General features: G+C 34.2%; 1 protein-coding gene across 9 annotated transcripts in view; it reads left to right on the forward strand.

The window, feature by feature from the left end:
* The window catches only part of RELCH (RAB11 binding and LisH domain, coiled-coil and HEAT repeat containing), a 106858-nt gene that overhangs the window by 54284 nt on the left and 29554 nt on the right, over positions 1-23020 (forward strand). For 8 of the 9 annotated variants that reach the window (XR_006602153.1, XR_006602154.1, XM_004745593.3 and 5 more), the window contains exons 13-22: positions 1798-1869; positions 6701-6841; positions 7282-7446; positions 9246-9393; positions 13404-13560; positions 14301-14424; positions 16313-16361; positions 18344-18423; positions 20134-20240; positions 21164-21263. Coding sequence is in view for 7 of the 9 variants with exons in the window: in XM_004745593.3 (XP_004745650.1) it covers positions 1798-1869; positions 6701-6841; positions 7282-7446; positions 9246-9393; positions 13404-13560; positions 14301-14424; positions 16313-16361; positions 18344-18423; positions 20134-20240; positions 21164-21263 (1143 nt within the window). In the remaining 2 variants the exon portion in view is untranslated. The remainder of the gene's footprint in view (positions 1-1797; positions 1870-6700; positions 6842-7281; positions 7447-9245; positions 9394-13403; positions 13561-14300; positions 14425-16312; positions 16362-18343; positions 18424-20133; positions 20241-21163; positions 21264-23020) is intronic. The other variant, XM_004745592.3, reaches the window with a different exon arrangement.

Raw genomic sequence — 23020 nt, forward strand, 5'->3', positions numbered from 1 at the left:
AATTCTGTACAGTTATTCATAGGTACATACAATTACTAATCGTTTTTTCCATTTCTTTTTTTTGTTGTTAAGCACTATTGAGATAGATATCATATACCAATCTAAAGTGTACAATTTAGTGCTTTTTAGTATATCCACAGAGTTGTACAACCATCACCACAATCAGTTTTTGTTTTTTTTTTTTTAAGATTTTACTTATTATTTTAGAGAGAGAGCTTGACAGAAAGAGAGCATAAGCAAGGGAGGACAGAGGGAGATACAGGCTCCTGCTGATGCGGGGCTTGATCCCAGGACCCCAGGATCGTGACCTGAGCTGAAGGCATCTGCTTAACCAACTGTATGCATAGGCGCTCCCACCACAATCAATTTTAGAACAGTTTTATCACCCCAAAAAGAAACTCCAAATACCTTTTAACTTAGTTCTCTTAGTTCAAGTTTGTTTTGGCTATTCCAGGTCCCTTGAATTTCCATGTGAATTTTAGTATGAACTTACCAATTTCTGCAAATGAGGCATCTGGAATTTTCATAAGGATTGCATTTTATCTATAGATCAGTGTGGAGAGTATCTCACCATCCTAACAATAATGGGCCATCTAACCCATGAATTTAGGATGTCTTTCCATCTATTTAGTTGTTTTCAATTTTCTTTCAAAAATGTTTTGTTGCTTTCAGAATATAACTTTTGTACTTATTTTGTTTAATTTATTCCTAAATATTTTATTCTTTTTGATACTATTGTAAATAGAATTTTCTTAATTTTATTTTCTATTTGTTACAGTATAGAGAGATACAGTTAATTTTTGTATGTACATTTAATTTTAAGACTCATTGAGCTCGACTAAAGAAAAGCAAAATGAAAGTTTACATATAACATGCTTTGACATTCAAACCATTCTGCTTTGAAGTTACTATTTCTGGAAAATTTATTTTACAGATATTAGTTATAAACATCTTTACCACCATCTCTTCTATTACTTGAATAAACATGGATATCGGGGCTCTGTCTAGCCAACTACCTCCTGTTTGTTGCCCAGTAGATTGCTATGTAATTTCTTTTCTTAATTTTAGGCATCCAATACATTAATGAATTATGTCACCTTTTCATATGGGAATATGAGAACAGATATACTTCTTTTCCAGTCAAGGAAAGATTTATATTCTATGAAGAAGACATATGGGAACAAAACCCAGTATGTGTCATTTTTTTTGTTATTTTTTGTTATGGTTCAGTGTAGCCATCACAGCAGCAGAACCCTATCATCTTGCATATACAAACAGGAATGGATTGAAGTCTGCTTACGTTAAAAACAAAATCATATCACTAGTCAAGGGCTCTGGTTAAATCATTGATTAACTTACTTCCTAATCCCTTAGTTAAAAAAGAGAATTGATGAGTCACTCCTGGCACATATTATAAGCCATATTTATAATATTCAGAAGCTGAGTTTTTCAAATTTAAAAATAAACTAATGTTGCTAGGGATGGAGAAAGGTGCTTCTGACATCTTAAGGAAAGCCTAGTTGTAGGTAAGCCCTCTACCTCTAGACACCGTGCCATGTTTTCATCTTTGCTTTATCCTTTTTCTTTAACAGATAACCCCTGTGACCTCATTTTTAAGGCTCTCTCTGATTCCCTTATTCCTGTTCCAGTTATAGGCACACAGGGATTCCCAGAAGTGGAAAAAAAAAAAAAGGTGCTTTATTGCATTCTTAACAGGATTTATTGTGAGAAGTAATTCCCTGTTGGAGGAAAGGAGATTATGTTGTTCATGCTTGATTTGTGTATTTTTTACTCTAGATTAACCACAAATACCCAGAAAGACGACTGCTCGTGGCAGAATCCTGTGGAGCATTGGCACCTTACCTTCCTGTAAGAATTGTAATTTTTTCTTAAAAACTTTTTTTTCCTTTTAATAATAGAGAAACCTTTTTTCAAGTGACTTACACATTTTAATTCAAATTCTCCCAGGGCATGCTATCCTAATAAAGGAAGAAGATGAGCCAAAAAGATAAGGCTCATGTTGATATAATGTGGCTTTGCAGACGGGTATATTAACCGTTTTGCATGAGTCTTAAATAAATTATCAGCAGTTCAAAGTTTGTGGTTCGAGGACCCTGGGAGGTTCTTTGAGATACTTTCAAAGGGGTCCATGAGTTGAAAACTACTTTCATAACATTAAAATAGTTTTCATCTTTTTCTCTGTGTTTTCATTTACGTGATCAGTGCAAAAGCTGTAATGGACAACAGTGCCAGTGCATTAGGACTGATCAAGGCAGTGACCACCCCCCCCCAATATACTGATAATGATGCATCACTGCCATGCACTCAGAAGAAGCCAGTTTCACTTAAAAATAACATTGATGAATCAAAAAATTATTAATTCTACTAAATTTTGACCCTTGAGTATGTGTCTTTCTAATATTTTGTGTGACAGAATAGAAAATACTAATATCAATACCTTTTGCTGTATCCTGAGGTATAACGGCAATTTCAGGAAGAGCATTTCAAATAGGCTTGAGTTGTGATTTGAACTAGTTGCCTTTTTTTATGAGATGCTGATTTTACTTGACCAACCACTGACACACAAGCTCTTGTATTTAGCAGACTTTTTTATGGAAATGAGTGAAATGAGCCTATCACTTTATGGGGAAAAAAAGTAGATGGTATTTATTGCCAATAATAAAATTGCAACTTTGAAGTAAGAACAAGAATTTTGGAAAACTTATTATCTGCCACCATGGGCTTCACAGCTTCTAAGTATATAAATATATTTCTGAGATCACTGGTGATATTAACAAATGTGATTTTTTGAGATTATAATAAAATGTGTCAGTATTGAAGAGCTTCGGAACGAGTGTTTCCCAGGTGACCGGTGCATACTGCTCAAAATCACACATGGGTAAAAAGAGGGGCAAACTCCAAGATAATTTGGATTTTTTTTTTTTTTTAAGATTTCATTTATTTATTTGACAGCAGGGGACAAGCGGGGGTGCACAAGCAGAGGAAGAGGGAGAAGCAGATTCCCTGCTGAGCAGGGAGCCCAGTGTGGAACTGGAGCCCAGTGTGGGGTTCAATCCTAGGACCCTGAGATCAAGACCTGAGCCGAAGGCAGACACTTAACAGACTGAGCCACCCAGGTGCCCTGACTAGTGGAATTTAATATACCAGAATTTAGAGTTTATTAGCAAGGAACAACATCATGATTTCAGATTTTGCATTGCATCTAACCTTTAAGAAACTACCACTTCTCCAGTTTTAATGTAGAATTAAAATATATATTCTTATCAGGAAAGGCTATTAAAATGCTCCCTTTTTAAATTACATGTCTCTGTGGGGCCAGATTTTCTTAAAAACTTCAACTGAAGCAATGTATCATATCAGTGGAATGCAGAGCAGAGAATCTACCTGTCCTCTTTTAAGTCAGACATTAAAGTGATTTGCAGCAAAATATAAAGCACCATTCTCACCAATTTTTTTGTCTTATAAAGTTATTTTCAAAGATCTTTTATTTATTTGACAGACAGAGATCACAAGTAGGCAGAGAGGCAGGCTGGGTGAGGGGGAAGGCAGGCTCCCTGCAGAGCTGAGAACCTGATGCGGGGCTCTATTTCAGGACCCAGGGATCATGACCTGAGCCCAAGGCAGAGGCTTTAACTCACTGAGCCACTCAGGCGCCCCATATAAGGTTATTTTCATTAAAATGTTTACATGTTGCTAACCTTAAATGTCTTTACTGTTGCTTTTAAATTTCTTAGTGTAATTTCTAATGTGATAAATGTCGGTAGATATTACCTACCCAAATAAAAGCAGTTTGCAGTGCTCATTAATTTTTAAGTGACTAAAGGAATCCTTCCACCAAAAAGATGAGGACCTTTAGACCGTTAGGCTCTTTTAGGTATCTTCCCATAGGTCCAGGGCTTAGAGTAGGTAGAGGAATGAAGTGACATCATCGTTATTTTAACAACTGTAATTTAAAGGAGGACTTGACAAACTACAGTCTGTAGACCAAATCTAGTCCATAGGCTGTTTTTGTAAATAAAATTTTATCAGAACACATACCCATTTGTTTATGTATTGTCTGTGTCTGCTTTCATATTGTAACAGCAGAGTTGAGTAGTAGCAACAGAGACCTCACAGCCCCCAAAGCCAAAAGCATGTATCATCTGGCCTTTTACAGAGTTTGTTGGCCCTTACCTTAAATGGTCAGTTTTGTAAGATTGTTCTTAAAAATGATATAAAAAATGGAATTGTATGATAATGCATGAGCCATTTATGTCACACTATTAACCTCATATTCTTTGGTGAAGAGTGAGAAACCAAGATGACTTGGTTGTCTTTTTTAAAAGTAAAATTTCTTATTTTTTTAATTCAGAAAAATATAAAGAAGAAAAGACTAGTCCATAGTTTCACTTCCAATAATATTTCTTTTTATTTCATTAAAAATAAGTTTTCATATGGTATAAAAAAGAACAAAATGAAAATCAAAGACTGCTTCTGTGGCCTACCTAGTCATTCTCTCCAAAGATATCCATATACTGTTAATAGTTTTTAATCAATTCTTGGAGAAAATAAAAATTTATGCATATTCCAGTTTGCATTTTTATATTTGAATTTTTCTTACCCAAAATTAATCATACTATATATATAATACTCTATATCCCTGACGGTAGACACTATTGGTAGGTTCTTGTACGGGTAACTTGTATTTTTAAATTTCTATTCTGTCAATACCTCCACATTTTGCTTCTTTCAGCATTTGCATTCTTTTATTTTGACAGTGTTAAATTGGCTCCGACCCAGACTGCACAGATTTATACTCCTATTATCAGTTCACTGGAGTTCCTATTTTCACATACCTTCTCCAGGAGCTGTACATGATGAAATTTTTTTAATATTTTTCCATCTCATAGGAGAAAACTGATATCTTGGTGTTGTGATAAATCATGTAGATAGATATACATGAGTCAGTTTTGAGCATCCTTTTATTTACTGTTCCAAGCAGAGATGAACATCACATGCATGAAGGGGATAAATAAGCTGTTCTACACTGCCCCGGATATTAGAATGTTAAGCGGTATTAGACTTAATGTTTCCTCTATGGATATTCCTTTGCCTTATATCCCACCACAGCTGCTAACAGTAAAATCTCAGCGTGGTCATGGCTTAAATGGAGTAACGCCTCCTGACTTGTCCTTTGGGTTCCCTATGGCATACTGAAGCTAACTGCCGTACTTGACCTCAGCCCGGACCAATGTGAAGCAAATACCCAGCTGAAGTTCACTTATCTCCATCCTGCTGCAGAGGCTGATACCAATCCAGAAGCCCTTTTAAGATATCCAAGATAGTGTTTGGGCAGTTTTTATCCTAAAGGATAAGTAAATAAGGCTGTACTAAAATACATATTCACCAAGCTAAATGTGATCAAAATTTGGTAAAATTACATATATTTTAGTTTCTAGGAAGTCAAACCAAAAACTAGGCCATTTAGGGGCACCTGGGTGGCTCAGTGGGTTAAAGCCTCTGCCTTCAGCTCAGGTCATGATCTCAGGATCCTGGGATCGAGCGCCACATCGGGCTCTCTGCTCAGTAGGGAGCCTGCTCCCCTTCTTCTCTGCCTGCCTCTCTGCCTACTTGTGATCTCTGTCTGTCAAATAAATAAATAAAATCTTAAAAAAAAAATAGGTCATTTAAAGATGACTGTTAGGCCTTGCTCTGCATACTAAAATTACACTGTAAATTTATGAAAATGGTCACATCCTCTATCTTTATTGTATTCTAACCATTAGATGTGAAAAGGACCTAAACAAGTTTAGATTTGAAGAATTTTATAAACTGATCAAATTATAATAATGATCCAGAGAAAGGAAGTAAGGGCAAGAATTTATATAATGATAGCTATTTATTTTATCTTCAGCCATTAATTAGACTAAAATATTCATTGTTGTTGTTTTTTTTTAATTTCATTTCTTTTCAGTGTTCCAGAGTTCACTGGGCTAAAACATTCTTTAACAAACAAAAGAAAAAACTGTGTGAAATTAAGATATAGCAGTAGTTTCACACAAAAAAATGTGTGAAATTAAGATGCAGCTACTTATATTAAAGAGTAGCATCTGAGATTAGCAATGCAGTTCTTTGAAGTATTTTTAAAGTTTGCTCTCATATTTTATCATCCTGTTTTTTTCTTAGTTCTTCAAAATTAGGAACACCAGGATTTTAGAATGCTTCCACACTCCTACCCAAGACAAATGTTTTTGATTAATGGAGAGATATTTGTAATCTCTCCTGTTATTAAAACTCTGAAAGCTCCTCTCTGAGTTAAAGACAGGTATTAATAGCAGAGTCATTTTCCATTTAATGCAGTGTTGACTTTGTTCATTTGCCAAAAGTGCCTGCTACTGTGTGCTGTAGGATTTGAAGGATTTGCACATATTTAGTAGATAGAAAAACATGTTGGAAGATGATACCAAATTCAAGGTAGATGTTATCTTTAGGGAGGGTGGAGGAAGAGGGAGAGGGTGAAGAGAATCAGACAAGCTGTATCTGTAAGGTCTTAGGTCTTTGGGAAATGAAGACCAAAAAACAGCAAAATATGAATGTATTTAATCTGGGTGTAGAATATGTGGATGTCCATCTTATTTTCTGTGCTTTTCTGCTGCTAGCATAAAATAAATAGTAAAAACGTGTTTTTGTTTACTTTCAGAAAGAAATACGTAGCTCCTTGGTTCTCTCAATGTTGCAACAAATGTTAATGGAAGATAAGGCAGATTTAGTAAGAGAAGCTGTGATCAAAAGCCTCGGTATCATTATGGGATACATTGATGATCCAGACAAATATCAACAGGTATGTTTTTCAGAATGAACCCCATTTATTCCATTATAAAATTCCAAATAAGTTAATATTCCAAATCTCTGATTCAGCTACTCAGTAATACATAGTAGGAATGGTAGGTATGTCAGCTTATGGCTGCCTTGTTTTACTTCTTCAGTTCAGAAGAAAGAGTGCTAGGATTCATTTACAATCTCCACCATAGTATTGTGGCAGGAAATTGGCAACATGCATGCCATGTTTACCACCTTTTCTCTTTGGTTTTCGCATCAATGGATACGTGACATTTTCTTCCAAGAAAATAGAAATGATAGGATTATGGATGGCTTGCTTTCTTGCTTAAATGTTTTCTAAATGTACTGCAGTGTACACTTACTGTGTTTTTATTGAGGAGCTTTTTTTTTTGGAAGTTTATTCTTTTAAAAATCTTAATTTTACCTGTTTCTTTTTGGCAGGGTTTTGAATTGTTGCTGTCAGCTTTGGGTGATCCCTCAGAAAGAGTAGTTAGTGCAACACATCAAGTATTTTTACCGGCTTATGCTGCCTGGACTACAGAACTTGGAAATTTACAGTCTCATCTTATACCTACATTGCTGAACAAGATAGAAAAACTTCTCAGGGTAAATGCTTTCTTTATGTATACAGTTTACAGAAATTAAAAGGTTTGTTCTAAATCATCTTGAAAGAATGCTGGAGAGCAAAGACAGAAAATACCACTTGGCTGAACATTCTGATAATTTACCAGTTAAAGATTTTTATTGGAGTGGAGCCAAGAGAGATTTGAGGAAGTTCTGCTTTGCGAAAGCCAGGTGAAAAAAGAAATGAAGTAGCACCTTTGTGGAACTCACTTGTACATTATTGAGAAAGCTAGCTCTGCCTTGTCTCTTCTGAAGATTTAAAGATTTTGGGTAATGTATCAGCTCCAGTTCCCGGAATGCAGAGCTAACTCAAATACTAGTCTCTAAAGCTTTCTTACATGTTGTCAAATGCTTTAACTGTGTTTCCCTCACCGCAGTAGTTCATTAAACACTTTTTTTAACCGAGTAAAAGAAAGGAAGAAAAGTTGAAAAAAAGATAGTAACTTCTTGATTTAATTTTTATACTAGAGGTCCCTTTTAGGGTCTAGAAGAAAAACTAATGTTTCTTTAATGGCTCTTACGTGCATTTGAGTAAATACCTTATAAATAAAACATTATTATTTCATTCTTACAAGTCTTTGAATTTTATTTTGGTTTTGGTGTGGAAACTGAGCATTTAGGGAACCTGCCCAAGGTCTTATAGCCGTTAAATGACAGGTTTGGGTCACTGATAACAAACTCTTAACCATTCTACCCCCAGATTTTAAAGAATCTATAAGGCTCTTGCCTTGTAACTACTCTGTAGACAGTCTTAGATGTATCCACACATATTTATTTAATTTTTAAAAATTGAGCTGTTTTTTCTGTAAATTTAAAAAGGGTATTAAAAAACTATGGATAACTAGACTGAAGTATATCTTTTTGTGAAACCTAGGAAATTTTTTAAAGCACTTTTTTTAATGTTTGCATTCCTTCTACCTGGAAATTATCCATACCTTTGTTTTTCTTTTTCCATTTCATAACATGGTTAATTCCATTTTGCTGTTAAACATATCTGTAGTATTCAGCATAGGTAATTCTTCCATGAAGAGATTAACTAATTTAGAAGTTGATAGTATGTAACTCATGTGTCCGGTATTTCTGACACAGTTATTTTACAGCATAGTAATGACATCTCAAGTGGATTTGAATAGCAGTAAACACTTTTGTCTCTAATGATTCTATTTTCTACTTTAACATTTGGTTTCTGTGCTCCATACTGATCCTTTTACTCTTTTTTTTTCTTTCTGTTTTCTCTTTCTTTTGTTTCCTTTTGAAGTTTTTTCTCCTACATTTCATCTGTGCTTTGAATTATTTTAAAATGCTTTCAGTGCTGGCAAATATAGACACCAAATCTGTAAAAGATTGGAAGTCGAAGGAAAGTAGCAAGCACTGCTGCTGGTTTAACCGTTTAACATTTAAAATGATTCATGGGGCTCACTTTAATTTCTTTATTCCGACTTATAAAATTTCAAAGGATAAGATCCTCTTAAAAGAAAAAAATCCCCATAAAAGAAGTTTCATACAAATGGAAATGACTGATGTCCACCGTAAAGTGTTCCATATAAAAAATTATATTACTTTTATAGTGACTTAGTGCTTCTTCACATTTTCATGTACTTAGAGAAATTAAGAAAAATAAAGAAATTAAGAAAAGATGCATGGACATCTCCGTTAGGTGCTATGCTATGAGTCTACCATACAAATCTTTAAATGTTTTATTCATAGCCACAGAAAGGAAGAGCATTATAAATACCTAATTTCAGAAAACTAAAACTAGCTTCCACCTCCTTATGTTTCAGGAAGGAGAGCACGGGCTGGATGAACATAAGCTCCACATGTATCTTTCTGCTTTGCAGTCCTTGATCCCATCTCTCTTTGCATTAGTGCTACAGAATGCACCTTTCTCCAGCAAAGCCAAGCTTCATGGTGAAGTGCCACAGATAGAAGGTACTGAACTTAAATTATGAAAGGAAGATGTAGAACATGAGCAGCTTAGCTTCCCAAAGAATTGTTTTTATTTAAACTTCTAAAAATCACTTTATATGACAGCATGATTATTAAAATACATGTGTGGAATCTCGTGGTCATAGATTGTGTGATAGCTAAGTTAAACTGTGGCTTCATCTTTTATGAAAAAACCTCATGGTATTATTTTATAATATTTGTACTTTTATTCCAATCCTAACCTATAGTCTTTCTATAACCTTTTTTCCAGTGGCCGAAGTAAGTTTTCTTTCATTAATAGAGCTGAATCAATGAAAAGATCACTGAACAGTTACTAGTGCCACTTTATGAAGCTTATCATCTCCACTTTCTTTATATTTTTTTCTGCCCCATCTGTTTCATCTTACTTTCAGTAGGGGAAGGTAAATTTAATTACTCTTTTCTCCTTGTCCTTGATAGAAATATAAGCATTTGTAGCAGATTCTTTTTTTTTCTCCAAAGAAGGAATATATCTTAGTTTCAGAAATTGTGACATTCATAGCAAAAGCCCGTCTCCTCTCAGTGACCACCTAACTAGTAAGTGACCTTTGATCCATGGCACTTAGTAACCCCACTGCACCCAACCCCCAGGATAAAAAGTGGCTATAGACCAGCTATTACTTTGTAGGAGATACCTTTGCAACATCTTCAGATTTATGAAATTGTCCATGTCTCTGACTGGCTTCTGATAGACAAAAGAATAACACTGAGAACATAAACAGACACTTAATGATTTTAAGAATTGCAGTTTTCATGTAAACTGGGGGCTACCTTTAATCTTTGGGATATGAAGCTATGTCCCAAGAATACACGAATCATTGAATATCTGTTTTACTGGAAAAATTGAGAATGGATGGAGTAGAGTTAATTTAACATTTCAAAATATTATTGAGGAGAAGGAAAATTCAGACTTTTAAGAAAGGTCTTCCTAAAGCATTCACAGCCGTCTGCTTTGGGTTCTACCCCTTCATGTATTAAGGTTCCTTGTCTGCCTAGGGGCTTTCCTACTTCTAATTCTATCTTTCTTTTTCTGTCTTGCCATATTGGTTTGCTAAGGCTGCAGTAACAAAATACCACAAACTGAAATTTATTGTCTTGCAGTTCTAAAAGCTAGAGGTTTCAGATCAATTTGTCAGCAGGGTTGGTTCCTTCTGATGGCTCTGAGGAAGAAGTTGGTCCATGCCTCTCTCCTTGCTTCTGATGGTTTGCTGGCAGTCTTGGTCATTCTTTTGCGTATAGATGCCATCACCCTGATCTCTGCCTTCATTTCCATGCTTCCATGCTTCCTTCCTCCATGCTTCCTCTGTGTGTGTCTGTCTCTATGTCCAGATTCTCCCCTTTTATAAGATCAGTCATATTGGACTAAAGGCCCCCTGACTCCAGTATGACTTTATCTTATCTAATTATATCTGCAACAATACTATTTCCAAATAAGGTCATATTCTGAGATTCTAGGGATTAGAACTTCATAGGAATTTTTTGGGAGTCAGGGGGATACATACATAGTTCAACCTATAATATTTGCTATCATCCTTTCCTTCATGTATTTAACAAATGACTCTTGAATGTTTCCTTTTGCCAGCCAGGTGCTGGAGAGTAGATGAAAATGGTCAAAATAGGGCGCCTGGGTGGCTCAGTGGGTTGAGCCGCTGCCTTCGGCTCAGGTCATGATCTCAGGGTCCTGGGATGGAGTCCCGCATAGGTCCCTCTGCTCAGCTGGGGGCCTGCTTCCCTTCCTCTCTCTCGCCTGCCTCTCTGCCTACTTGTGATCTCTCTCTGTCAAATAAATAAATAAAATCTTAAAAAAAAAAAAAAGGAATCCTGTTTTGAGACTCTTGAACCATTCTGACTACTTACCTATAATAACTGAGTTATTCAAGTAATTGCTTATTTCTTGACATTATTTTGCTTCTATTAGACCTACCTTTAAATCTTTTTTAGACCTCACTCTCCCTATAATTAATTTTGATGTATCTATTTTACTTTAAACTGTTCGATTGGGGCGCCTGGGTGGCTCAGTAGTTAAGAGTCTGCCTTCGGCTCCGATCATGATTCCAGGGTCTTGGGATCAAGCCCCGCAACTGGCTCCCTGCTTGGCGAGGAGCCTGCTTCTCCCTCTCCCTCTGCCTACCCCTCTGCCTACCCCTCTACCTACCTGTGCTCTCTCTCTTTCTCTCTGTCAAATAAATAAATAAATAAACTGTTCAATTATTTTTCAATAATTTGTTAGTGTTTTTGAAGAAATAACATTAATTCTATCATAGTATAGCAGATTGTTACAAATATGATATAATCCTGTTTGAAATTGTATCAGATATGCTTTGACATGATATATTTCTATATGAAGTACAAATATCCCTCACAATTCATATTTGTATGACTCATGGGTTGAGATACAGTGAGAATTCCAGCAGAAACTCCAGATAGTGAGAAATACCATATTACCCAAACTCATGTATTTGTTGGTTGGTATATTAGGATAACAAATAGGAGAGTCCAGGGGCACCTGGGTAGCTCAGTGGGTTAAGCCTCTGCCTTCAGCTCAGGTCATGATCTCACAGTCCTGGGATCGAGCCCCGCATTGGGCTCTCTGCTCAGTGGGGAGCCTGCTTCCACCCCACCCCCACCTGGTGCTCTGCCTGCTTGTGATCTCTCTCTCTCTCTCTCTGCCAAATAAATAAATAAAATCTTTGGGGAAAAGAAAAACAAAAACAACAAATAGGAGAGTCTGGCTAGCAAAGGATGACCTTTATCTGATCTGAACTTAACATATTGTTAAAAGCCTTGGGCAGCATAAAAAGATAATATCATCTTAATTTTGTCTTTGAGCCTTTTAAAAAATTATGTGTATTTCATGTTTTCTTAAGTTTACTAATAATTATTAATCCATTAATATGTTTGAGACAATTCTGTATATTTGTGTCTTTTTAGGATATTAGTCACTATACAGGAGTTTCTAACAGTGAATGAGGTGTTGGCATGCATTATTCATTTAATAGCCATCAAAAAGTGTTCTCTTAATAACTTGGGATCTATTAGGATCTGTAAGATCATAAATTTTATTGATATGTTTACAAATTTAAAATATGTTGGTTATAGCTTCATGTTTTATTTACATAATTTTATAAGTTCTTCCGTTTTCCCCCCAAATTTTTAACGTATATTCTTGGGAGCCTCCCTGGTTATAATATTTATAGTATATTTTGCCTTATCTTTCTGGTCACTGGTTTTTATACTTTATATTAAGCTAATATTTCTCAAACTATGGAAATTTTTTAAATTAAGTATTTAATATTAGAGATTAAATATGTAAGAAACCTGTTCGGCTCAAGCTTTAATGTATTTTATGTCACTATTCTCTGGTATTCATTATTTCCCCAGTATTAATCTATTAGTTGCTTATGCCTGAAGGAATCATATTTGTCATATTTACTATTTCATAGTTATAAACAATCTGGTAGATTTAACAAGTATTTCTGGTTTTTTTTAATTGAATTCAATTTTGTCCGACATCTTTGGGCCAATTTTAATTTAACCTAAATGAAATTTTAATCTTCATTAGCAAACTATGTCATTATAGAATTTGCTTATTAACTATTTAGTTTCATAAAATCTTAATTTTTGAGATTTGTTTAACTCATTCACATGTGACAAGAATTTGTTTCATTTTTTTTCCTTTAAAAATGTAAAGTTTTTATGGACATTGGGGAGGGTTTTTGCTATGGTGAGTGCTGTAAAGTGTATAAACCTGGCGATTCACAGGTACCCCTGGGGCTAATAATACATTATATGTTTATTAAAAAAAATAATAAATTATTAAAAAAATAAAAATAAGATAATCAAACAAAAAAAGATAAAGTTTATAATAAGGTAATTAAATATCAGGAGGCAGAATCTTAGTTTCCTTTGGACAGAACAGTTCATTTCACAAATGGCCATTTTCACATGATTTATTTTGTTTTTATTATTTATAGTGACTAGGTTCCCTCGGCCTATGTCGCCTCTTCAAGATGTATCTACAATAATTGGAAGTCGTGAGCAATTGGCAGTGCTACTACAACTTTATGATTACCAGCTGGAACACGAGGGGACAACAGGCTGGGAGACTTTACTATGGGTTGTCAATCAGTTGTAAGTTCCTGCCTCCCTTTTCATTTCATACACCTCTGTCAGTTGAATGGAAGATAGCTCACTGTGTTTAGCCTTGGCACTGAGGGACAAAATATTAAAAATATAACTTAACATAATTGGCATTATCTGTGATAAACTTCTTTCGGAGAGGAGATTTATACTACTGGATATATAGTTATTTTCTATGCAAATGGTGCTGCTGAACTGTGTCAGAATGACCTATCTGCTGCCTTGTTGTTGTTAATAGGGGTGATGGATTTTAAACTACATCCAGATTCTCATTGTTGAAGCTAAAATGGATGCCACGTTAGCCAAGCTTTTATGTGAAGCATCAAATCCAGTAATTTATGTCTCAACTTCATAGTTAGAACGCTACCATTAAGGTTCCTATATTTTATGGCAAGCAGTAAAAATATAGAAGCAGTTTATAGAACAGAATATAAGCTTAAAACCCTCCAAAGCATCTCAGACTACTCCTTTGATTTGCAAGTTTGCTGACTATGAAAAGCAAATCAGTGGGTGCCTGGATGGCTCAGTTAGGTCTGGATCTCAGCCTTAGGTCTTGATCTCAGGGCTGTGAGTTCAAGCCCCGTGTTGGGCTCCATGCTGGGCATAGAAAAAAAAAAAAAGAAAACAAAAGCAAAACAAGAGGTTTTTAGATTTGCATTGTTTCAGAAATTAGCAAGGAAACAGAAATTTATATGTATCCCCTGCCTATTTTTCTTTCCTTTCACATTTAGGTTGCCACAACTTATAGAAATAGTTGGCAAAATTAATGTTACTTCAACTGCCTGTGTCCATGAATTCTCCAGATTTTTCTGGCGCCTTTGCCGGACATTTGGCAAAATTTTTACAAACACTAAGGTAAAAACTTGTATTCCATGTTTTCTTATGTGCAAGAGATACAGAAATGTAATGTGTTAATTAATGCTGTAACAGAGTAAATAAAAGAATGAGCCCTTCCTTTAGCCTAATTATCTTTTAATATCTTAGAAAAATGTGATAGTAAAAGAAAATTCTAGTCAGTAGTATTCTCATCTTTACTGGTTTTCAGATGATTTAGTATTCTCATCTTTACTTTCAGATGATTTAGTATTCTCATCTTTACTTTCAGATGATTTAGTCTGAACTTAGTTTATATCCAGATTTGGATATAAGATCTACTCACTGTAGATATCTTGAAGATTTCCAGCATAGGTATCAGTTAGAGAACTCAACTGCAATTCTTTGATGTGCTCCTCCTGTTTTACCATTTACCCCAGATTCAGGGGGGTGACTGTTCGCTCAGCACACTTTGGTCAAAACTCCAGGCGATGGTGGAACCAAAGTAGCTTATACAGAGGACTTGCTGCAAGGATCCAGCTCTTAGAATAGCAGGGACACTTGAGGTTAATGCTGCATCTTTCAGTCACTGCCAGCAGTATTGTTTGTCACATTTGCACATCCAGATTATTTTATAGTTTTAGACAATTAAAACCGGAATGTCCTTAGATCCCAATTTCCTCTTTAATCATTTGTCTTGCTGGCATATTATTAAGCCAGTTCTTTAGAGACCTGATAAAAACATTGAAAGATACAGTTGCTATAATCAAATGCTAAACAAGATGTTTAAAAGGTAAGAATTTTGTGCAGCTCTTTACTACTAACTGTTACTTTACTCTGTAGTTACTGAAATATTTAAAGTAAAGTAGTTTGGTATAGCAGACTGGACAAAATTCAGAAAATGGGTTATAACAGTATTATATTTGTGACCCATAATAAATAATTAAGTTGTTTGGGCCTGTGTGAAATCAAGTCACTTCTCTGTGTGAAATAAAAAATCACTTCAGTGTCTTTGTTCTATGATTCTGTAGATTAATCTTTTAACAGGGGCTTCACCTCAGCTTAAGTTGAATATGTAAGTTATTATGCTGACCTGCTGATAGGAGAGCAAAACCCAGACCTTGATGCCACTGTAGAAAAAACAGGATCATTTTACATTTTTCACTAACGTCTAATTGTTAAATATAATTTGATCTTATGGTTGTCAACATTGGCAAGCAAATTGTTTGACAACTCTGAAAGAAGTGGCTATTATTTAAAAAAGGAGAGAAGAAAAAGAAATAAGTAGGAGTCTGCTTTAGCATTTAGCAGTTAAGTGGCTGGCTTCAGTGGCCTGAAATCTGAAGTTTGTGATAATGTTAACAAAAAAACTGAAATAAGCATTTACTCTAACTTAAAAATTATAATTAAATTCTGTATTTGATGTTTAAATTTATATTTTAAGGAAGTTAAAATCTAAGCAGATTGATATTAAATGATGAATATATTACTTATTGAATACATTAAATGAATGGAATTTCCTTTTCATTCCTTTTAAATAAGCAAATGTTTAAAAAATAAATCTAATCATATAGTAATATTTACCTAAGTAATCTTTCTATCATCAAGTTCAGTTTTAGGAGGTATCTATTTCAAGCACTGAAAATCATCTTGGTAATTATCTTAATTTAGTGAAGGAAACCAAAGGCCCTTGAGAAAAACTTACTGACTTGAATTGATTTTGAAAATACTTTTTCTCTAAAGGTGTTGTTTTCAGTAACTTGCCTTTTATTTTATTCTAAGCCTCTTAGAAATTGTTATATTTCTTAACCACTCTAATAGTCTATAAAGCAAAGCATAAATAGTAGCAATAGTAGTAAACATTTTACTTAATTTAATCATCAGTTGATGCATTGGATCTAAAATTTTGTATCTTCTTTGGCTTGCTTAGGTAAAACCTCAGTTCCAGGAGATTTTAAGACTGTCTGAAGAAAACATTGGTAGGTTCATTGTTATTACTTTTTAAAAACAATTGAATTGCTTCACTTAGGAAAAATACTATATTTGTTATATGCACATTGTAAACTAGCAAGTACACGTGAAAGTATACGTGAAAAGGAAAACTGTTTCTTGGTTTTACAGCTGTGTCACATCTAATCTCTTCCCTGTGAGATTGTGGTGAGATTAATCTTTGCTAATTTGATTATAAATATCTACCTTCTTTGTAATTAAACTGACCTAAGACTGAGTTTCTCAAACTGAGTACTTGTACCCTTATAGGTTTGAAGTGGTATATTCAAGATACTGAAAATTATAAAATAAAGGGCCTCTACATCATAATTAGTTATTTAAAGCTTTTAAAATTAAAACAAATATAGTGGAAAAGAATGTATGGTATGCATAAACATTCTTAAAATGAAACTACATGCTTGGATGGGGAGTTCTAGCCTCTCTGTTGATAGTTTTCACTCATCTGTCTTAAGAAGTCTAGTTATAGCACCACTGGCCTAAGAACTCATTTCTTAATGGATCTTAGGTCCCTGTGTATTTTTCTAGTTCCTAAGAATTGAAAAATGTTAGAAGGGAAAATGTACAGCCTCCCTCTTTTTTTTTTTTTTTTTTTTTTTGAACTTGGTTGATTTGGGATAGATAAATAATTCTTATCTCAGTTCAGTCCTGCCTTAGTGATTTGGTTCGAGTGATCTACAAAACTCCACCTCGGGCTGTCCTCAGAGAGAAAAATAAAACATAAGATTTTTTTTTTTTGACAGATGCTTCCCAAAATTTGTATTTTTTTAAAAGGATTGATATTTGGAATGCCTAGTAGTTGGTATTATCTGTTCAGTTATTAATTCTGATGATAAATTAGTGAAGAATACTTACATATTTTAGAAACTGACAGCTTTTAGAATTATTCAGTTATCTCTGAATGTTAGCTGTTCCTGTAGGAAGAGATTATTAATCCCTCTGTATATAGTCTGTATCTCTGAATCCAATTTAGACCTATGTTCCTAACCTCAGATTTAACTCTCAAATAGCATATCAGTATTACCCCTAAGGAAAAAAAAATTAATCTTATTAAGAGAATAAGCAAACCTCAAATACTAATTGATGTGAAATGGAACTTTCTTTTTTGTTATAATTCTTTCAGGGCAGTTAGTTAAATTTCTTTATGTACTATGTACTACTTTCTGAAAAGAATTTGGAGCAATATAAAAAAAGAAAAATGTAATAAATAATTTGGGAGTATGTAAAAGCAAATCTAAAGGACTTAAAATAGTGCCTAAGGAACAATAAGCAAGAGATGTTGGTACAACGAATAATGTCACACCATCTCTAGAAGTGCTTTTTTGAAAGTATCTACAGGCGATTTTATCTTCTCTTAAAATAGTTGCAGGGTACTCTCCTAGGGTTGAACGCTTTCCTCTCTTCTACCGCTTTACTTAGCCTGAATTTTCCCATTGGAAATAATCAGGGTTATCTGGCTGAAAATCACTATAGAAAATGGAGGAGGTGCTCTGGAACTAGACTGGTCCTAGGAAACTAGGTAGTATCTCATATCTAGAAGCAGATAAATAATACATACATAGGTGCCTTTTACCTAAGTGCCTTTAAGTTTTACTGTAAATTGAAAGTATAAAAATTTAAGACGACCTGATTTTATCAATTGGCACTTGGGAGACTTCAAGAAAGCGCGGACTTCTGAGTATGGAAAGGGAAGTACAGCATCTCATTTTGGTTATTAAAGTTCTTTCCCATCTACCAAAAATGTTTCTGCTAATGGCTTTATAAAAAGTACTAAGTTGTATTTTTACAACCACCAATGGATATATGTTTTAATCAAAATCATTTTCCTCAGTAATGATAATATTTATGTGTAAACCTTCTAGCCAGTTGGAATTTTAAGTATAATTTGTATTGTGACTTTTTGCTTTACATTTAAAATATGCTCAGATTTTTAAAATTATTTTAATGATTTTAGATTCCTCGGCAGGAAATGGGGTCCTCACTAAAGCTACTGTCCCCATTTATGCAACAGGAGTCCTTACATGTTATATTCAGGTAAGGGAAAAATTCTTTGACTAGAAAATGTAAAGGCACTTTCTGTTTAGAAAGATACTTAACATTATGCCTTTTTAATGTATGTATAAATAAAAGTGGTACCCGTAAAGGAAAACAAAATTTAAATATTTGTCTTATTCAGTAAGTAATTTGTTAGTGGAGAGCATATTTGAATAAGTCACCTCAGCTAGGGTGACCAAGCTTCAGTTTCCGTGTACAGTCTTAGGGTTTCTCTCTTCCCACGGGACCTCTAGAGCAGCAGAGCCAGACCTAATACATGGTGACTCAGGGCTCCTAAGAGTGCAAAAGCAGCATCTACTAGGCTAAGGCTTAGGCCTAGAATCAGCGCATCACTCCTGTGCTGTCTCCTGATTATAGCAAGTCATACCCCAGCCCAGACTGCAGAGGAGGGAAGTAAACAAGGGCATGAATCAGAAGCTGCGGTTCGTCGCAGGTCACAGTATAACAGACCACCACACTCTACTTAACCTTATTTTAAGGAAATAGTATTATGTTGTATTAAGGTTTATCAGTCATTTTTAAGTGTGAGGCAGTCTCACCAGTAAGGTGAAACTATAGATTCAGGATAAAGCATTTTTAGAGATTAGATTGTGAGGGGCACCTGACTGGCTCAGTCCAGCATGTGACTCTTGATCTAAGGGTCATGAGTTAGAGTCCCACATTGGTTGTAGAGATTACTTTAAAAAAACCATTTTTTTTAATAAATAGAAATCAGAGTGTAAGAATCAAAAAGGAAGGCCTTTTTTGCTGAGTTTTCCCCTATTAATACCTAAGGTTTCTTTTGTCCTTTGAATTCAAAGTAAAACAATTCATATTTATTGTACTCTTCCTCCAAAAACAGGTTTGAGGGATCTTACAATTTCAAAATATAGTCTTTTAAAAACACAGTAGTCTATATTTCAACAAGCATTTAGCTTCTCACCACTAAGACATTGCAAAGATAATTTTTAGGAAATCGATTTTCTGTTAAAGGAATAACTTTTACTAGTCTGTATTTAAGTATTTAGTGTCAAAATTAATGAGAACTGAAGTTGGTAAAAATTAATTTTAATTTTAAAATATGCCTTATTATGTTCTAAACCAGGACTGTCTTATAAAATTTTTCGCAACAGCAGACACAGTCTGTATCTGCGCTGTCCAATAAGGAAGACACTAGCCACATTGGCTATTAAGCACTTGAATAGTGCTAAGGAACTGAATCTTTTATTATACTTAATTTTTGTAAAAGATTTATGTATTCATTTGACAGAGAGAGACAGTGAGAGAGGGAACATAAGCAGGGGGAGAGGGAGGAGGGAAGGAGGCTCCCTGCTGAGCAGAGCACGCAATGTGGGGCTGGATCTCAGGACCCTAGGATCATGACAGGAGCTGAAGGAGATGTACAACGACTGAGCCACCGAGGCACCCTTATTGTACTTAATTTTTAATCTAAATTTAAATTTTTAAATAATCACATGTGGTGAGTGGCTACCATATTGGACAGCACAGGTCTAAATCTATGAATCAGGATAGTTTTTGTCCTCATACCACTGGGGTCATAGATATGCTGGATAAATAGCTTTAATTAAAATGCTTCTAAGACTGGATATTTCCCCATATTTGATGAAATTTTCTAATTTTGGTAGTAAATTATTATTTTAGTTCTACTTACTTGGTTAGAAATTCATTATCAGTCTTTTTCCTCTGTAGGAAGAAGACCGAAAACTGTTAGTTGGATTCTTAGAAGATGTAATGACCCTGCTTTCATTATCTCATGCTCCTCTTGATAGCCTGAAGGCTTCTTTTGTGGAACTGGGGTAAAAATAATAGCTTATAGTTGTTGTTTTTTTTAAATTGATACAAAGTTTTTTAAATTGGATGTATGGAATACACAATTTGAGTCTAAAAATATTGGCATACACACCAAATCTTTTGGGTTTTGAGGCCTAAGATTTTTTGTTGTTGTTGTTTCTGGTTTTGCTTATTTGTACATTCTTAATATTTTGTAATCAATACATTATAATAAAAGAATGGGGAAAGACTACAGATGTTTTCTTGGAAGTGGTTGGAGAAATAAAGTTCAGATTTGAAGAAAATTTAGTTTTCCAGGACTGAAAAAGGAGCCCCAAGTAAAAGCCAGTTCATTATGATTGCCGTAATCCTGCTCGTAATCATATCATCCAGCTGCTCTTATAGTTTTTCTCTGCCCTTAATAGCAATACAGTCTTACATTTAGACAGGCTTCACAATTTATCCTTCCCTGTACATGATTTGACTTGATCTGATTTGATCCTACAGTAAACATACGACATAAAGAAGGACATGTGTTGCTTCCCCAATTTTTGTAGATATAGAAATTAAGCTCCACAGAGGTTTAACTTACTCATCTGACTCTTAGTCCAGTGCCCTATCTTTTTTTCCTCCTAGGTAAATTTTCTTTTTCTTTTTTTTTTTTTAATAATTTTAACTTCTATGCTATTAAACAGTTGAAATTTCTGTCGTAATTGCAATGTTTATAGAACCTAAAACTATAATTCCTGAATATGCTAAAAGTTTGTGGCTTTGTGAGGTGACTTCCTTTTTTAAAGAATCTTGAATGTAACCTATTAAACCTACACAGAGTAATTTCATATGATTTGCCAATGTTTTTGTCATTAATATTACTTATAAATATAGTATTTTTCCGTACACCAGTAAGGCACTGTGGCGCTCACTTTTAACACCAAGTTTTTTCTTTCAGTGCAAATCCAGCCTACCATGAGTTACTGTTAACTGTTCTATGGTATGGTGTTGTCCATACGTCAGCACTTGTGAGATGTACTGCTGCTAGAATGTTCGAGGTATGTAAATAAATACTTCTCTCGGGTCATATTATTCTTCATATTTGGAAGAAGGAGAAGGGAATGTTTTTTTAAAAAAGGTTTTGAATACTATGTTACGTTGATGTGTATTTTTTGGCAATAAACAGTATCTAGTTGTGCACTGTGTGATGGGGCAGAAACTTAATTTTGATATATTTAAGGATGTTTTCTAGCCTTATTGGTTCCTTGGATGTTATTCTATTATCAGTTCTATTTCTTATAATTTCCTTTAAATCTTACTTAATTTCCATCCTTTATAAATCTTTCTGATTATACTTTTCTATTTGTAGAGATAAAACAACTACTAAAATAAACTAAAACAGTATAAGATATATTTAAAGTTGTAAATTATAGTTGGATTCATTAATCACATTAAAAAAATCAGTTATTGCAAATATGAAAATATTTACTTTATTGACTACTTCTACTTATTTTCTCACGTGTCATATCTAGAATAACATCCCTGTACATTAACTGCCCATAGACTTATTAAAAGAGTCTGTTTAACTAGATTTTCTTAAATTGCCACCAACCCAAGTTAAGTATGAAAATTAAAATGCCTATCTTCTGAAAATTGAAATAGCCATCATAGGGGAAATTATTCTATAACCTACTTGATTATTTTATATTGATTGATTTATATCTCTAGAAGTTATATTTGATGGCTGACGTAGATACAGAGTGTTCCTTATCCTTTTTGCTACTGAGTCTTGCCATAGAGCCTGGGTTCAGGGTCTGTCTCTGCCACTTAGCAGCAAGTTCAGACTTCTCTGTGCCTTAGTTTCCTCATCTACACAATGAAGATGATAATAATAAGTGTCGATCTCAAAAGATTTTTGTTAATATGAAATCAATTTGTACTTGTAAAGCCCTTAAAACAGTGTCTGGCACATATTAAACTAAGTAAATGTTAACTGTCATTAACATTATTCTTTTTTACTTATCATGCTATTTCACAAAGTAACATATAGTTTAGGGAACATATATCTATCTAAGCTAAAATTATCCCTAATATGCATGTGATTCTTAAAATATCTTAAAGCATTTATTTCCATAAAGAGAATTGGTTAATTCCATCCTTTGGATAATTTTTCCTGAATTTCAGATTTTTCCACAATTTAAGATAAATTGTCACTTGAAGAATAGAGCATTGTTATGTTTAAAATATGTATTTAAGCAAACTTTTAAATACAGAAAATAGATTTGTGAAATCTGAAGAAAATTCCAGTCTTACCAAGGAGGTTGAATATCCTCTGTCCATGTTAGTCCCTCCCATTATTATACATATTTGATCAAAAAAAAACTATGTTCAAGTGTTCTTTGTCAAGTTGAATGCCAAATTAAAAAAATCAGTTTGCTCTGTAATAAAAGTTCCTTGTGAGTATAAATAATTTTGATTATTCAGTATGCTGGGAAAAAAGTCATCCATGAAAAGAAAAAAGCATCCTTTTATATAAAGAACTGTCTTTAATACACTCTTCCCATAGGATTTTATTCTAAGACCCTAAAAGCTACTTCTTTCTCTCAAACCATTTATTTTTCAAATTATGTATGCACTGGCAAAATATACCATATAAATGAAAAAAATTGAGCAAATAAAATGAAACATCCTCTCCATTTTTGTTTTTTTTTCTGTCTTATTTCTCATATGTGGCTTTTGCCTGGCTTTGGTTTCTACGGTTGCAGTCGTGCTGGGCTGGAAGCTGTACCTGTGCTCCAGCAATTTTCAGTGTTCT

The sequence above is a fragment of the Mustela putorius genome, unplaced genomic scaffold (genome assembly GCF_011764305.1).
Source record: "Mustela putorius furo isolate JIRA1106 unplaced genomic scaffold, ASM1176430v1.1 tig00003858_pilon_pilon_pilon, whole genome shotgun sequence".
In the NCBI taxonomy this organism is placed as follows: domain Eukaryota; kingdom Metazoa; phylum Chordata; class Mammalia; order Carnivora; family Mustelidae; genus Mustela; species Mustela putorius.